The sequence below is a fragment of the Neofelis nebulosa genome, chromosome 1 (genome assembly GCF_028018385.1).
Source record: "Neofelis nebulosa isolate mNeoNeb1 chromosome 1, mNeoNeb1.pri, whole genome shotgun sequence".
NCBI lineage: Eukaryota > Metazoa > Chordata > Mammalia > Carnivora > Felidae > Neofelis > Neofelis nebulosa.
In genome coordinates, this window is record NC_080782.1 from 49,666,194 (window position 1) to 49,684,214 (window position 18,021).

The 18,021-nt window shown below is 36.1% G+C and overlaps 1 protein-coding gene across 2 annotated transcripts in view; it reads right to left on the minus strand.

Moving 5' to 3' along the window:
- The window catches only part of SOX30 (SRY-box transcription factor 30), a 37,859-nt gene that overhangs the window by 14,166 nt on the left and 5,672 nt on the right, over positions 1 to 18,021 (minus strand). Inside the window, exon 4 of one of the 2 annotated variants that reach the window (XM_058721543.1) lies at positions 11,246 to 11,738. The exons of the other annotated variant lie outside the window; for it this stretch is intronic. Within the exon in view, the coding sequence (XP_058577526.1) occupies positions 11,246 to 11,738 (493 nt within the window). The remainder of the gene's footprint in view (positions 1 to 11,245; positions 11,739 to 18,021) is intronic. 2 annotated transcript variants of the gene reach the window in all.

The window sequence follows — 18,021 nt, forward strand, 5'->3', positions numbered from 1 at the left end:
AGGAAAAAGCAGGCAAAAACAACTTATTACTCAACACATCTCTAGAGGCAAGGGAAACAAAAGCAAAAATGAACTATTAGGACCTCATCAAAATAAAAAGCTTCTGCACAGTGAAGGAAACAATTAGCAAAACTAAAAGGCAACTGACAGAATGGGAGAAGACATTTCCAAATAACATATCAGATAAAGGGTTAGTATCCAAAATCTATAAAGAACTTATAAAACTCAACACCCAAAACACAAATAATCCAGTGAAGAAACGGGCAAAAGACATGAATAGACACTTCTCCAAAGAAGACATCCAGATGGCCAACCGACACATGAAAAAAATGCTCAATATCATTCATCATCAGGGAAATACAAATCAAAACCACAATGAGATACCACCTCATACCTATCATAACGCCTAACATTAACAACTCAGGCAACAACAGATGTCGGCAAGGATGCAGAGAAAGAGGATCTCTTTTGCACTGCTGGTGGGAATGCAAACTGGTACAGCCACTCTGGAAAACAGTATGGAGGTTCCTCAAAAAATTAAAAATAGAACTACCCTATGACCCAGCAATTGCACTACTAGGTATTTATCCAAGGGATACAGGTATGCTGCTTCAAAGGGACACAGTGTTTATAGCAGCACTATCAATAATAGCCAAAGTATGGAAAGAGCCCAAATGTCCATCGATGGATGAATGGATAAGGAAGATGTAGTATATATATATATATATATACACATGTGTGTATGTATATATATGTATATATATACATATATATCCATGTATATATATATATATACATATATGTATATACAATGGAGTATTACTCAGCAATGTAGAAGAATGAAATCTTGCCATTTGCAACTATGTGGATGGAACTAGAGGGTATCATGCTAAGTGAAATTAGTGAATCAGAGAAAGACAAATATCATATGACTTCACTCATATGAGGTCTTTAAGATACAAAACAGATGAACATAAGGGAAGGGAAGCAAAAATAATATAAAAACAGGGAACGAGACAAAACATAAGAGACTCTTAAATATGGAAAACAAACAGAGGGTTACTGGAGGGGTTGTGGGAGGGGGGGATGGGCTAAAGGGGTAAGGGGCATTAAGGAATCTACTCCTGAAATCATTGTTGCACTATATGCTAACTTGGATATAAATTTTTTAAAAATTAAATTAAAAAAATCATAATGGGGCTGATCTTAAAAAATGAATAAATAGATAAAAATAAATTTCTAATTCCCTAAAGATACATAATGTGAAGCATCTTTTCATGTGCTTAACTGCCATCTGTATATGTTCTTTGGTGAGGCGTCTGTTCACAGGTCTTTTGTCCATTTTTAATCAGGTTATTTACTTATTGTTGAGTTTTAAGAATTCAATACTTTGTATATTTTGTACACCAGTCCTGTATCAGATACATCTTTTGCAAATATTTTCTCCCAGACAGTGACATGTCTTTTCATTTTCTTGATACCACATTGTTTGATACAGTAGCTTTGTAGTAAGTTTGAAGTCACTCCTCTAACTTTGTTCTCCTTTCTCAAGATTGTTTTAAAACTATTCTGGGTCACTTACAATTCCATATAAATTTTAGGATCAGCTTTTCCATTTCTTCAAAAAAAGGCCATTGGGATTTTGACAGGGATTGTATTGATTCTATAAATCACTTTGGGAAGTACTGTCATCTTAACAATATTAAGTCTTCCAATGCATGTACATAAATACCTTTGCATTTATTTAGATATTTAATTTCATTCAATAATGATTTGTAGTTTTCAGTTGATAGTCTTGCACATCTGTGGTTAGATTTATTCCTAGGTATTTCACTTTTTGATGCTATTGTAAGTGGAACTGTTTTCTTAATTTCCTTTTTGGATTGTTCATTAGTGTACAGAAAATTCAGGTGATTTTTGTATATTGATCTTCTATCCTACAACTTTGCTGAATTATTCACTGGCTCCAACAAATTTTTGTGGATTCTTTGGGATATTCTAAATACAGGATTTTCCATTTATAGGATGATGTGTAAAAAGAAGTAATTTTATTTCTTTTATTTTGGATGTCTTCCCCCCCACACACACACACACACTTAATTTCTCTGGCTAGAACTTCTAGTACAATGTTGAACAGTAATTGTGAAAGCAGATATCCTTTTCTGGTTCCAAATCTTAGGAGGAAAGCTGTTGGTCCTTCATCAGTGAAGATAATATTAACTGTAGGTTTTGAACAAAAATGCCCTTTATCACACTGAGGAAGTTCTATTCCTAGTTTTCCCATTAAGTTTTGAAATCAGGAATTGTTGGATTTTACCAAATGCTTTTTCTACATTATTTGAGATGATAGGGTGATTTTGTTCCTTTATTATATTTGTGAGGTGTATTACACTGATTGATTTTCAGATGTTGAACCATACTTACATTCCTGGGGTAAATCCCATTTGGTCTTGATATGTAATCCTTTTCATATGCTGCTGGATTCTGTTTGCTAGTATTTTACTGAACATATTTTACATCTATATGCTTAAGATATATTGGTCTGTAATTTTCCTTCTCATGACATCTTTGTCTGGCTTTGGTAGCAGAGCGATACTGGCCCTAGAAGTGTTCCCTCATATTTTTTTAGAAGAGTTTGAGGATTGGTGTTAATTCCTCTTTAAACATTTGGTAGAATTCACCAATGAAATTATCTAGCCTAGGGCTTTTCTTTGCTGGGAAGTTTTTGATTACTGATTCAATCTCTTAATATAGGTCTGTTAAGATTTGCTATTTCTTCTTGAGTCAGTTTTGATAATTCATGTATTTGTCCATTTTATCTAGGTTATCTGACAGGTAGAAATACAATTATTCAATGTATTCTCGTATAGTCATTTTTATTTCTGCAAAGTTGGTAGCAATGTACTGAATTTCACATCTGATTTTAGTAATTTATGTCTTATCTCTTTTTTTCTTAGTCAGTCTAGCTAAAGTTTCAGCAATTTTATTGATCTTTTCAAAAAGCTAACTTTTATTGATTTTGCTTTTCTCTACTTCATTAAGGTCTCTTTTGTTTTTCTATTCTTTATTTACCTCTAATCTTTATTATTTATTTCCTTTTGTGAGCTTAGGTTTTGTTTGCTCTTCTTTTTCTGGATCCTTAAGGTTTAAAGTTATGCTGTTTGCTTGAAAGCTTACTTTTTAAATGTAGGTCATTGAAGCTATAATTTCTGTCAGTACTGCTTTCACAAAGTTTTGAGATGCTGTGTTTTCATTTTCACTCATCTCAAATATTTTATAATTTCCCTTGTGATGTCTTATTTGACCCATTGGTTAAGAGTTAAATTTCCATATATTTTTAAATTTTCTGGTTTTCTTTCTGTTATTACCAGTTTCATTTTATCATGGTTGGAGAAGAAACTTTGTAAAATTTTAAAACTTTAAAAAATTTTTGAGACTTGTTTTGTGACCCAACATATGATTTATCCTACATAACATACCATGTGCAATTGTGAAGCATCTATATTCTGTTGTTGGGTGAAGCATTATATATGCCTGTTATGTCTAGTTGGTTTACAGTATTATACAGTCTTCTATCTCCTTGTAATCTTCATTCATTTTGGAAGAATTGCCTTTTTTAAAGTTTATATTTATTTATTTATTTATTTATTTATTTATTTTTTTTTTTTTTTTTTGAGAGAGAGAGAGAGAGAGAGAGCGCTAGTTGGGGAGGGGCAGAGAGAGGGAGACAGAGAATCTGTAGCAGGCTCTGTGCTGACAGACAGGCTGACGCAGGGCTCGAATTCACGAACCATGAGATCATGACTTGAGCCAATGGCAGATGCTTAACTGACTGAGCCACCAAGGCACCCCAGAGGAATGCTCTTCTATTCATTATTTCAAGTATACACAGCTAACATCATACTCAATTCTGAAAAGCTGAAAGGTTTTCTCTAAGATCAAGAATAAGACAAAGATGCTAATACTTGCCTTTTTTATTCAACATAGTATTGGAAGTCCAAGTCAAAAAAAAGACATCCAGGCAAGAAAAAGAAATAAAAGGCATCCAAACTGAAAAGGAAGAAGGAAAACTCTGTTTGCAGTTACATGATACTATACATGGAAAACCCTAATGATTCCAACAAAAAATGTTAGAACTAATTGACAAATTAGGTAAAGTGCCACGATACAAAATCTATACACAAAAATCATTTGCATTTCTATATTTTAACAATAAACTATTATAAAAAGGAATTAAGAAAACAATCCCTTTTACAACTGCTTCAAAAAGAATAAAATGCCTAAAGATAAAGTTAACCAAAAAGATAGCAGACTTGTACACTGAAAAATATAAGACATTGATGAAAGAAATTGAAGAAAACACAAATAAATGGAAAGATATGCTGTGCTCATGGATCAAAAGAAATAATATTGTTAAAATGTCTATACTACCCAAAGCAATCTACAGATTCAATGCAATCCCTATCAAAATTCCAATGGCATTTTTTATAGAACAATCCTAAAATTTGATGGAACCACAAAAGACCCCAAATAGTCAAAGCAATCTTGAGAAAGAACAAAATTAGGGGCATTACACTCCCTGATTTCAAACTATATTACAAAGCTATAATAATCAAAACAATATGGCATTACACAAAAGCAGACACATAGATCAATGGAAAACTATACAGAGACCAGAAATAAATCCACACATATATGGTCAATTAATTTACAAAAGAGTCAAGAATATACAATGGAGAAAGAAAAGAATTTCTTCAACAACTGGTGTTAAGAAAACTGAACAGCTACATGGAAAGAATGAAACCCCTATCTTAAACCACACATAAAAATCAACCCAAAATAAATTAAAGACTTGAACATAAGACCCCAAATCATAAAATTCCTAGAAGAACACATAGACAGTAAGCTCTTTGACATCAGTATTACTGATGATTTTTTGGGCCTGACACCAAAAGCAAAGCAATAAAAGCAAAAATAAACAAGTGGGACCACATCAAAATAAAAAGCTTCTGCACAAGAAAGGAAACCACCAACAAAATGTAACAGTTATCTACCAAATGGGAGAAAATATTTGCAACTCATACATCTGATAAGGAATTAATATGCAAAATATATAAAGAACTCATACAACTCAACAGCAACAACAACAATTCAATTAAAAATGGGCACAAGGGGTGCCTGGGTGGCTTAGTTGATTATGCATCCAATTCTTGATTTTGGCTCAGGTCATGATTGCATGGTTCATGAGATCAAGCCCCCACTGTCAGTGTGGAGCATGCTTAGGATTCTCTCTCTCCTCTTTCTCTACCCCTCCTCCTGCTCTCTCTCTTTCAATAAATAAATAAACCTAAAAAAAAAGGGAAAAAATGGGCATAAGATCTGAATAGACATTTTTCCCAAGAAGACGTACAGATGGCCAAGAGGTACATGATAAGGTGCTCAACATCACTAATTATCAGGGAAATGCACATAAAAATCACAATGAGACCCCACCTCACACGTTAAAATGGTTCTATCAAAAAGACAAAAAATAACAAATGTTGGTGTGGATGTAGGGAAAAGGGAGCTCTTGTGTACTGTTGGTGGGAAAGCAAACTGATGTAGCCACTATCAGAAATAGTATGAACATTCCTCAAAAAATTAAAAATAGAACTACCATGTGTTTCAGCAATTCCGCTTCTGGGTATTTATTTTAAATAAATGAAAATACTAACTTGAAAAAATAACTGCACCCCCATGTTCATTGCAGCAGAAGTTCCATACACACAATGGAATATTATTCAGCTGCAAAAAAGGAAGAAATCCTGTGACAATATGAATGGAGCTTGAGAACTTTATTCAAAGTGAAATAAGTCAGAGAAAGACAAACATGGTATGATCTCACTTATATGTAGAATCAGAGAACAGATTGGCAGCTGCCAGAGATGGCAGGACAGGAGGTTAGAAATGAGCAAAAATGGGTGAAGGTGGTCAAAAGTTACAAACTTCCAGTTATAAGTCAGTCCTGAAGACATAATGTATAGCATAGTGACAGTAGTTAATAATACTGTCAAGTTGTATATTTGAAAGTTGCTGAGAGAATAAATCTCTTTAAAAAATTTTTTTAATGTTTATTTATTTTTGAGAGAGAGAGAGGCAGACTGAAAGCAGGGGGAGGGGCAGAGAGAAAGGAAGACACAGAATCAGAAGCAGGCTCCAGGCTCTGAGCTGTCAGCACAGAGCCCGACGCAGGGCTCGAATCCACAAACTGTGAGATTGTGACCTGAACCGTAATTGGTCACTTAACCGACTGAGCCATCCAGGTGCCCCATAAATCTTAAAACTTCTTATCACAAGCAAAAAAAAAAAAAAAAAAAAAAAAAAAAAAGCATGTTGTATACATGAAAATAATATAATGTTATCTATCAACTATATCTCAAAAATAAAGTATTTAAGTCTTCAACTATTGTAAATTTATCTATTTCTCCCTTTAATTCTGCCAGTTTTGGCTTCATGTATTTTGGAGTCATGTTTTTATATATGTATATGATTATAATCACTGTATCTTCTTAAAGTATTGATTCTTTTATCAATGTCTACTTAACAATTTTTGACAGAAAATCTATTTTGTCTGATATTATTAAAGCCACCCCAGCTCTCTTTGGTTACTATTAGTATGGAATATCTTCTTTTATTTTTTCATTTTCAACCTATTTGTGTCTTTGGATCTAAAGTGAGTCTTTTGCAAACAGGATATATTTTGATCCTATTTTTAACCCATTCTGCAAATTTCTGCCTTTTAGTTAGAGAGTTTAATCTGCTTACATTTAAAGTGATTACTGATCAGGAAGGACTTACTGTAACATTTTGCCATTTGCTTTCTATATGTCATTCTTTTGTTATTGTTTCTCAATTTATCCATTAAGGTCTTCTTTTGTATTTAATGGGTTTTTTCTAGTGTACTATTTTGTTTCACTCATTTCCTTTGTGTATATTTTTACTTTATTTTATTTTTAAAATTTATTTATTGGGGCACCTGGGTGGCTCAGTCAGTTAAGTGTCCGACTTTGGCTCATGTCATGATCTCATGGTTTGTGAGTTCAAGCTCCATGTCAGTCTCTGTGCTGACAGCTCAGAGCCTGGAGCCTGCTTCAGATTCTGTGTCTCCCTCTCTCTCTGCCTCTCCCCCACTTGTGCTCTGTCTGTCTCAAAAATAAATAAAATTTAAAAGAAATATTTAAAAAAAATTATTTATTTTTAGAGAGACAGAAACAGTGTGAGTAGGGGATGGGCAGAGAGAGAAGAAGAGAGAGAATCGCAAGTAGGCTCCATGCTGCTAACACAGAGCCTGACTCGGGGCTCAAACTCATGAAGCCACAAGATATGACCTGAGCCCAAACCAAGAGTTGGACACTGAACAGACTGAGCTACCTAGGTGCCTCTCCTTTTTGTGTATTTTTAAAGTTATTTCCTTAAATGATTACCTTGTAGATTACAATTAAAATCCTAAATTGATAACAATCTGTTTAAACTGATATTTGCCTTCATTGGCATATGAAAACTCTATATAAAACATCACTCCCACTTTATATTGTTGTCATAAATTACATATTTATACATTTTGTATCCATTAACATAGATTTATAATAGTTTTATGCATTTGCCTTTTAAATAATATATAAAGCAAAGAGAAGTTACTAACCAAAAATATAATAACACTGGCTTTTGTACCTACTTATGTGGTAACCTTTACCAGGGTTCTTTATTTCTTTGTTTGGCTTTAAGTAACTGTCTAGTGTCTTTTCATTTCAGTCTGAAGTTTTCCCTTTAGCATTTCTTGTAGGACATGTCGACTAGTTATGAACTTCCTCAACTTTTATCTCTGAAAGTTTTTATTTCTCCTTTATTTTTTAAGGATATTTTGTCAATTATAGAATTCTTAATTGATGTTTTTTTTTTCTTTCAGCACTATGCATCTGGCCTTCTAGCCTCCATGGTTTCTGGTGAGAAATTGGCTGTTAGCCTTATTGAGAATCTCCTATATGAGATAAGTCACTTTCCTCTTGTTGCTCTCAAGATTATCTATTTTTTGGCATTTAATGGTTTGATCATAATGTATTTCAGTGTGGATCTCTTTGAATTTATCCTATTTAGTATTCATTGAACTTCTTGGATTCACATCTTCCTTCAAATTTGGATCATTTTTGGCCATTATTTCTTTAAATATTCTTTCTGCTCTTTCATTTCTCACCCCTTCTCCTGGAACTCCCCTGATGATTATGTTAGTACACCTAATGGTATCTCCCAGGTCTTTTAGGTTCTTCACTATTTTTTCTTTCTGCTTCTCAGACTGGATGATTCCACTGACCTAGCTTCAGATTCACTAATTCTTCTGCCTGCTCAAATCTGCTGTTGAATCTCTATAATGAATTTTTCATTCATTTACTGTAATTTTAAGTTCCAGGATTTCCATTTGGTCCCTTTTTATAATTTCTGTATCTTTATTGATGTTCTCTATTTGGTGATACTCCGTTCTCCTGGTTTCATTTAGATTTCTGCCCACAGTTTCCTTTAGCTCCTTTAGCTCAAGAAAGTTGATTTAAAGTCTTTGTCTAATAAATCCAATGTCAAGGCTTCCTTAGGAATAGTTTCTGTTCATTTTTCTTGTAAATACCATACCATCTTGTTTCTTGGCATGCTTTTAATACTTTTTTGGTGAAAACTGGACCTTTTGAGTATTATCATGTAGTATTTCCAAAAATCAGATTTCTCCCCCACCCAGGGTATGATATTGTTGCTTCTTTGGGGTTGTACTTGTGTGCTTCATTGGTGACCTTTCTAAACTATTTTTGTTTAGATTTCATTCTTTGCCATGTGTGATTATTGAGTCTGTTCCACTAGCTTAGTGATCACCTAGTGATTTGGCAGAGATTTCTTTAAACATGTAGAGCCAAAATAAAGCAAAGCAAAACAAAGCAATAAATAGCCTCCCAATCTTTGCAGACTGGTTCTAAGTTGGGGCACTCCTTCAGTGCTTAACCAGGCTGTTCACAATTTTTTCTTAGACTTGATTTCCTACTTATACAGAGTCTAAAGATCAGTCATGGGTAAAAGCTTACCGTCTTCTCAGGTGTTTGCTGAATATGTGGCTAGCCCAGGACATGTGTGTGCCATTCTGGGTTCCCCAATATATGTGGGAGCTTCTCAAAGCACTTATTCCCCCGTGTATCTCCCTTCCCAGTCTATTCTAGGCTTTTCAGTCTGTATGCTGCTTGCCTCATCTGTTGTCCCTTCCTCCAGGAAGTTGTGGATAGTATATGCTTTTAAATATTTTCCACAACACCACTTGAAAGACCATTCAAACCCTGAAAGTGTTATGAGGTTAGTAAAACAAAAGTAAGCCCTTAAACCAATTCTTCAGGAAACACCAAACAGGTCAAAATGCACAATCATAATGCTTTGAGAAAAAAGGTCCATATTGCCTCTTCTAATATCAGAAAGTCACATGGGCCACCATCCCCTTGACCATCAGTAAACTACAAAATGGGGGACGATTGTGGCAAACTGGGCTAAGGACTTAAAGCAAGCAATCCCATTAAGAATTGAAGCAACATAATATACACCTGAAAAGTTCTTTGAGCTATTGGTATACCTAAATGGGAAGTAATTTTACCTTCCTAAATAAGTAACAATAAAAGACTGGTGTTAGATATGTAACGCTCCAATTTCAATAGAAACTATCTCTGTTTATACACTTAACAGCAATTGAAAAGTAGAAGTTACACTCTATTAGAATGTTTGCAAAGGAGCTAAATTCCATGGCTCCAAAATGAAAAGTTACAAATTTGTTTTCCCTAGATACTTCCCTATGAAAATCACTTCCTAGGGGAGCCTGGGTGGCTCAGTCAGTTGTGTCTGATTTGGGCTCAGGTGACGATCTTGTTCATGGGTTCGATCCCTGTGTTGGGCTCTGTGATGACAGCTCAGAGCCTGGATCCTGCTTTGAATTCTGTGTCTCCCTCTCTCTCTGTCCCTCCCCTATTTGCTCTCTCTCTTTCTCAAAAATAAATAAGCATTAAATTTTTTTTAAAATAATAAATAAAATCACTTCTTTTACTGATAATTTTTATGGGAAATTTTTTGGTTAAAAAAACCACAGTGTAACTTTAGACCAGTCATTTAACCTCACAAACCAAGCACTCTCCTCTATATCATTGCTACTCAAAATGTAGTCTACAAACTAACAGAACTCACATCACTTAGGAGCTTGCAAGAAATGCAGAATATCAGGCCTACTATATCCTTAGACTATATCCTAGACCTACTGACTCAGAATCTGCATTTTAGCAAGATCACATGTGACTGATATACATATAAAAGTTTGAGAAGCACAGCTCTATACAATAAGGTGTGCTTTGGGAGTGAGAGGGTAACTAAATGATCTTTTTTTTTTTTCAATATATGAAATTTATTGTCAAAATGGTTTCCATACAACACCCAGTGCTCATCCCAAAAGGTGCCCTCCCCAATACCCATCACCCACCCTCCCCTCCCTCCCACCCCCCATCAACCCTTAGTTTGTTCTCAGTTTTTAAGAGTCTCTCATGCTTTGGCTCTCTCCCAGTCTAACCTCTTTTTTTTTTTCCTTCCCCTCCCCCATGGGTTTCTGTCAAGTTTCTCAGGATCCACATAAGAGTGAAAACATATGGTATCTGTCTTTCTTTGTATGGCTTATTTTACTTAGCATCACACTCTCCAGTTTCATCCACGTTGTTACAAAGGGCCATATTTCATTCTTTCTCATTGCCCTGTAGCACTCCATTGTGTATATAAACCACAATTTCTTTATCCATTCATCAGTTGATGGACATTTAGGCTCTTTCCATAATTTGGCTATTGTTGAGAGTGCTGCTATAAACATTGGGGTACAAGTATCCCTATGCATCAGTACTCCTAAATGATCTTAAAAACCCTTATCACTGATTTTTTCTGAAAAATCAGATCCGATAACATTGGAGCCCATATTACCTTGTGGCAACAGTCAGCTAAAGCTGAGTAACAGCTATCCTATTAGATGGGGCATGAACTCTCTTTTGCTCCCTTAGTCCTCATCTATCCTCCTTCATATATTTATGTTGACTGCTTGGCCCCTACTCAGCCTCTAATCTAAATCAGATTCCAACCAGAATTGAGGAAGTCCCTTTTTTTACTAAAAATTTGTTAGCTATATGTATCTTTAGGTGAAAGAAAAAAAATGTTCATTTACCTTGATGGGAAGTAGTGAGGTCCAGGTAGGAAGTAAGGGTGATGAAAAGAGAATCGCGGTGGTGTCCCAAACAATGTGGCTGGATGGCCAAGGGGAGAAGCCTGGTAGACATGTGAGTGTGGAATAGGAGGAGCCTGAGGGATTGGAGCACTTCTGGGACAAGTGGAAACGCTGGGATACTCCTTGGGAGGCTGGATGGTTGAGGTTGCAAATCTGGCATGGGCAGTACTTGCACTTGTTGGAATCCTGTTGGTGTTCTCCAGAGAGACAGGAGTGGGTCTCTTCACAGAGAGATTGGCTCCAGAATGTAACCGATGAGTGTCTGTCTGGGAGGGCCCAGCGAAGCGCTGGGGTGGGAGTGCCGGTCGGAGGGGCAGACTTGGAGCCTGGACAGCCACCTGGGCAGTACTGGAGACGGTTGGCTGGAAAAGTGAGATGGGGCTTGGGTGCTGGACTGCAGGTGTGGGCAGCTGGATGGCAGGTGTGGCGTCACCTTTAGAAATAAAAACAGCATAGGTCTGGCATTAACTGAATTGCTCCATGTCTTTCTTTTTTCAGAATTTAATAAACTATACAACCAGAAGCCTTCACTAACCAGCTTACCTAACAACATCACCACATCAAACCACTCTATTTCCTGTATAGTATTTTAAACAAAGTCATTTTGTTTACCTATTTTACATTTTTTGTCTCTCTTTCCCACCTAGATTCTACGTGCCATGAGAAGACAAACCTTTTGTTTTGCTCACTGCTGTATCCCCAGGGCTCAAAATTCTAGCTGGCACAGAATAGGCCCTCCACAAATACTTTTGAATGAATAAATAAATGAACAAAATTATTGAGTGTTTGAGTGAAAGACAAATACACACAAACGCTAATATGTATATATAAATCTTTCTTTAAAAAATAATATGAAACTACTGAAACTAATAATACGGTTACTTGTAAGGAACAATCATCTGGGGAAAGGGACAGGGCAGTGGTGCAGAAAAAAAAGCTAGACTTTCATTTTATATCTATCAATACCATTTGAATTTTCTATTGTCTAAATATGTTAACTTTATTTTAAATTTTTTTTTTCAACATTTTTTATTTATTTTTGGGACAGAGAGAGACAGAGCATGAACGGGGGAGGGGCAGAGAGAGAGGGAGACACAGAATCGGAAACAGGCTCCAGGCTCCGAGCCATCGGCCCAGAGCCTGACGCGGGGCTCGAACTCACGGACCGCGAGATCGTGACCTGGCTGAAGTCGGACGCTTAACCGACTGCGCCACCCAGGCGCCCTGTTAACTTTATTTTAAATATTATTTGAGGTTTCAGGGCAGTGGTATGCATCATTTCTCTCCTATGTCATATACTTCTCTATATTAAGCTAAATTATGAATAACATTTATTATTTTAATTGAAAAAATAAGCAATCAGTAAAATTATTTTGCTTTATTGCATTCAATGTGAATACAGAAGGAAATGCCCAGGTGAGAAGAAGACTCGCCACAGATCAACAATTTGTGGCAGATAGGAAAGGAATATTATTGCAGCAAAGCACGATGGATATGGCAGGATTTTTAAAGGTAGATAAAACAATCATGTTCTTGAACAGGAGAGGACTAATTGAGTTTCTGAGTTATTTAAATGACACATTTAGCTGAAATAAACTAAACTTTTCCAAAGAAAGACATAGAGAAGCCATAGCAATAGACCCATGATCTGGTTTATTCCAATGCAGTTAGATCTCTGTTCATATATAAGATGCAGTCCAAGAGCAAACTCTATGATTAGAACTGTCTTGTGCGAGGCTGAAAGGAATGCAGATCTTCTCTTAGTCTTGCCCAGGTAAGGCCTTTCCTTTCTTCTTTGTCTCCAGATAAGGCATATAATACTCCTCTTAAACTTGCAGGCAAGAAATTAAGGGATATATTGCAGGCAAAAAATTGGGATATATCTGTACTTAAGTTAAGTTACAGATAATATAGGAGTTAAGTACAGATAATATAGGAGAAGGGTGTAAATGAAGCTGTCCTGATTCTTAGTTGATAGGGTTATGTACCCTCCCATCTGTGAGGCACAGGCCTTAGGCCTTTCCTGATTGATCAGGCATAAAGTAATTTCCCTCTTCCATGTTCCCTCAGAACATGTAAATCTATAACTTATCACAAAATAGTATAAATCTTTGTTATTTGCTTGCCTGTCACCCTTACCACAATCAAAAAACTGAAAGCTTGAGAGAAGGAACAGTTTCATTCATGTTTGCATCCCAGTATTTGGCAAAGAACTTGGTTAATAATAGTTAAGAAAGGTATGACTAGATGAAAACAACAACAACAACTAACAAATAAGTCTATAACTGACAGCACTTCTACCACTGATCTAGTATAAGAACTCCCTTCTCTAAACAACTATGAAGCTGGGCTGATGCGTAAAATCTTTCAAAAGTTTTATTAATTATCACTGCACTCAAGACATCTGCTCCTAAAATCTACCTATGACACAGGTTTCTTTCCCCCATAGCTAGTATAAGAAGCTCTCAGTCTTCATTAAAGAAGTAGGATCTTCCTAAAAAAAGGAAAGGAACTACACAGACCAACTAATATTACTTCAGATACTGAAGAAGGAAGGGACTCATCTTTTAGCTGATATGAAATGTTCTTTTTTACCAAAGATATTTCTATAAAAAAAAGAGGTATGAGGCATGAGATGATAAGTCATGCATTCCTTTAATTCAATATTCACTAAGCAACGAACCAGGCACTGTTTTGGTCTGAGGTTAAAAAAAAAAAAAAAAAAGATGCATAATTACACTGTACTATAATGAAGATGTCTTAAATGTCAAAATTCCAGTGGTTAAGCAGGAAGTAAAAGTCTGCATCATCCAGTCATCTCTATAAACTGTCAGTGAATAGGGAAGGCTTGTGGGAAGGGCAGAGCTCTAATGTTTCAAGCTGTAGATAAAGTATGTAAAAGACTAGCCAGTCTCTTGTTTTCTTCTCTAGCATAGAGCTAGATTATCTTTCCCAGCCTCCTTTGCAGTTAGGAACTGCCATTTGGCTAAGGACTACCCAGTGGAAAGTAGAAGAAATTTGCACCAGTTCTAAGACTGGTCCATGAAAAACTTTCATGCATTATCTTCCATGCTCTTTCCCTTTCTGCAGGTTCATGCACACGAGGTCTGGTGGCCTTGGATGCCACACATTAAAGATGGCAGTGCCACAGGGTAGAAGTCTGTGTCTATGAGGCACTCTTTCCAAGACAGCTACACACTGATTAGAAATACCTATTTTAAACTTGAAATGTATAAAAATAAACCATAATCCTGTTTAAACCATTATGTTTAGGTGCTTGTTAAAGCAGCTTGCATTATCTAATCATTACATGAGATAAAGAGCAGAATTCTAGTCCTATAGTATAGTATGACAGGAACAAAAAAAAAGTTCTCTCTCTCACCATCTCTACAAAAAAGGAAGAATCCACTGCCTGTGCTGACTGGACAGAGTGCAACTAGGATTTTGTTGTGTGACTGGGGTAAACAGTGAAGGAGTAAGGAATAGCAGAAAATGAGGACAGCCCATATTTCTCTACAAGAAAAAGCTATATGGAGATAGTAAGGAGAGAAGAACCAGCATATGGCTGAGTAAAGAGAAAAAGAGGCAGAGAAAGAAAGAGAGGAGAGAGAAATAAAGTAATAGGCAGAGATGCAGAGACAGAGTTGGGGAATGAAGAATTGGGACAGTTAGGCAACTGATTAAAAAAAAACGTGGGACTTTGGAGAGGGACAATGGTAATGAGGAGTCCCCAAGACTTACTATATGTTGAACCACGTGATTCCTCCTTCCCTACCCTCTCAAGAAAACCTACAATATAGAGCTATATCACTTTTCAAGTAATTTCTGAGCCAGAGTTGTGTCTTTCGTGGACATAATACTTTGCTGGAATGGATCTTTTTTTTTTTTTTAATTTTTTTTTCCAACGTTTTTTATTTATTTTTGGGACAGAGAGAGACAGAGCATGAACGGGGGAGGGGCAGAGAGAGAGGGAGACACAGAATCGGAAACAGGCTCCAGGCTCCGAGCCATCAGCCCAGAGCCTGACGCGGGGCTCGAACTCACGGACCGCGAGATCGTGACCTGGCTGAAGTCGGACGCTTAACCGACTGCGCCACCCAGGCGCCCCTGGAATGGATCTTAAGGTAGAGAGACAACTAGCTTTTTTGGGATTATAATAGGATCGGAACAGTGTAGGGTTTCTTTGGCTTGTTTCAGTTAAACAAGAAGAGGTGGGTAAACCAAAAAGGCATCAAACAACTGAAATAGTAGTAAACTTTTTTAACTAAAAATTTAGAGAAAGGTATGAATTCAGAAGAGTGAAAGATGTCAAATGAGTGAAGATATAATAAGGCAAACCAATTTCAGGCCTGAGAAATAAAATGTAGAGAACAAAATAATTAACCAGAAAATTCAAATATGTATAAAGTGACATTCAAAACCCAGGCTAAAATAATTTCCAGGGTGCCTGGGTGGCTAAGTTGGTTAAGTATCCAACTCTTAATTTCAGCTTAGGTAATGATTTCATGGTTCATGGAATTGAGCCCCGTGTCAGGCTCCGTGCTAACAGCTCAGAGCCTGCTTGGAATTCTCTCTCTCTCGCTCTCTCTGCCCCTCCCCTGCTCACACTCTCTCAAAAATAAACACTAAAAATATATATATATATAATTTTCACTAGAATTCTGTAAGACGTTAAAGTAAACAAACTTGACAATATAAAATAACAGTACTGGCATAACTGGCATCAAAGGTATTTGATAAAATAAAGATGTTTAAAAAGAATTCTGGACTATCATGCTGTAATCATTTTTGGAAATGAGAAATAGGAGAAGAGCTCGGGACGTGGCATTAAATGTGAAAGGTGGAGTGAACATAATGCACTGGTCACAGAAATGATATCAGACAAGGTACTACAGATTCCATCAAAGAAGTAGTAAAATTGGTTGTATTTTTATCTATCCTTTCTAGAACTACCTTGTAAGCTCTTATATAAGAGACTGTAAAGATACTTTTATATTCTGCCTCAAGCACAGAGTTTTATCTATAACTGGTGCTTAATAAACATTAGGCAGTGGGGGACAGGTAGGCAGGCATGCAAATATGGCAGTGGAATACACTATAGATTGAGATGGAAAAGTTCGTCAAAACAAAGTAGGATACCAAATTACATTGCTAGATTTCAAATAGATTGACATAATGAGATAAAAATGTGCTAGGATGATCCAGTACATACAACAAATAATTGCTTCTCAGAACAAATAAGTTTAACAGAATACACAGTAAAATGAAATAAGCTTGACTGAGAACCAAATAATGGATAAAGACTACTAGGAGGTGCATGAATTCTGTACATGAAATATTGCCTAGTGATCACAACATACTTAAATTTAAGATCCTAACAACAAAAAAAGACCAAAAAAAGTCCATTCTTGGGTTGATTTTTGGAAATACAGATGTTGCCTAGGAGAAAATAAAGCTAATAGGAGTAACTAAAATGAAGAGTTCATTTAAAAATGAAGGTTATTTTATATGATAATGCTAAAAACCTAGAAGTAAAAAATGTGCCTCAAAAATCAGAGTTATTGGTTAACTGACCAAATTAAAGAGAACAGAGAACCCATCAAAAAGGAAAGAAATCTTTTAAAAATGGAAAGTTTGTCCAAATGTATTAAACAGGGCTGCCCAAGTATGTAAGTGTAAATAAAAATTAAGCAATCCAAAGGAAAATTGAAGGAGTCACATCTGAGAGACCTCAAAGTCAATACTAAGTGACTTCACTTTTATAGAAGGAACGCAGTGGAATCAGTGGAATAGTCATTATAGTATAAAAGGCAACTGAAAGAAGATCAGAGAGACTCAATAAACCCCTTCACCTACAGAAGAAGACTGTAAGATTTCTGAACCCTAATTCATTTTCATAGCAGATAGGTTAAGATTATATAGATTACGTAGTATAATGTCAAGTTCACAGAATGTTCTAATCCAAGTTGATAAAATTAATATAACTAGATCTTATGCAGCATTCACCTAATAATTATATAGAAGCTCAAAGTCATAACTGAGAAAATATTAGATGAAGTAGATACAAATGGTCTCATGCAGTATTTAACTGTGGATAGAGGCAGATGGAAGAGAGGTCTTGAAAGGAAGAATAAAGAGAAGAAATATGGATTGTGAAAGCATAAATCATAAATAACATAGCAGGCAAAACAAAATACATCAACAAAGGCTTAATTAAGCCTAAATTGAAATACAGGATTAAAGGAGATACTACCAAATAATGACGTGTGAAAGTGCCTGACTGCTGGAAGAGAATAAGGCAACATAATCAGCTTTCTGCATCTTTCTCTTGAGCCTAGACATCTTTTTTTTCCTTTTTTTTCTTTTTTTTTTTCAATATATGAAATTTATTGTCAAATTGGTTTCCATACAACACCCAGTGCTCATCCCAAAAGGTGCCCTCCTTGAGGCGCCTGGGTGGCTCAGTCGGTTAAGCGTCCGACTTCAGCTCAGGTCACGATCTCATGGTCCGTGAGTTCGAGCCCCGCATCGGGCTCTGGGCTGATGGCTCAGAGCCTGGAGCCTGCTTCCGATTCTGTGTCTCCCTCTCTCTCTGCCCCTCCCCCGTTCATGCTCTGTCTCTCTCTGTCTCAAAAATAAATAAACGGTAAAAAAAAATTAAAAAAAAAAAAAGGTGCCCTCCTCAATACCATCACCCACCCTCCCCTCCTTCCCAC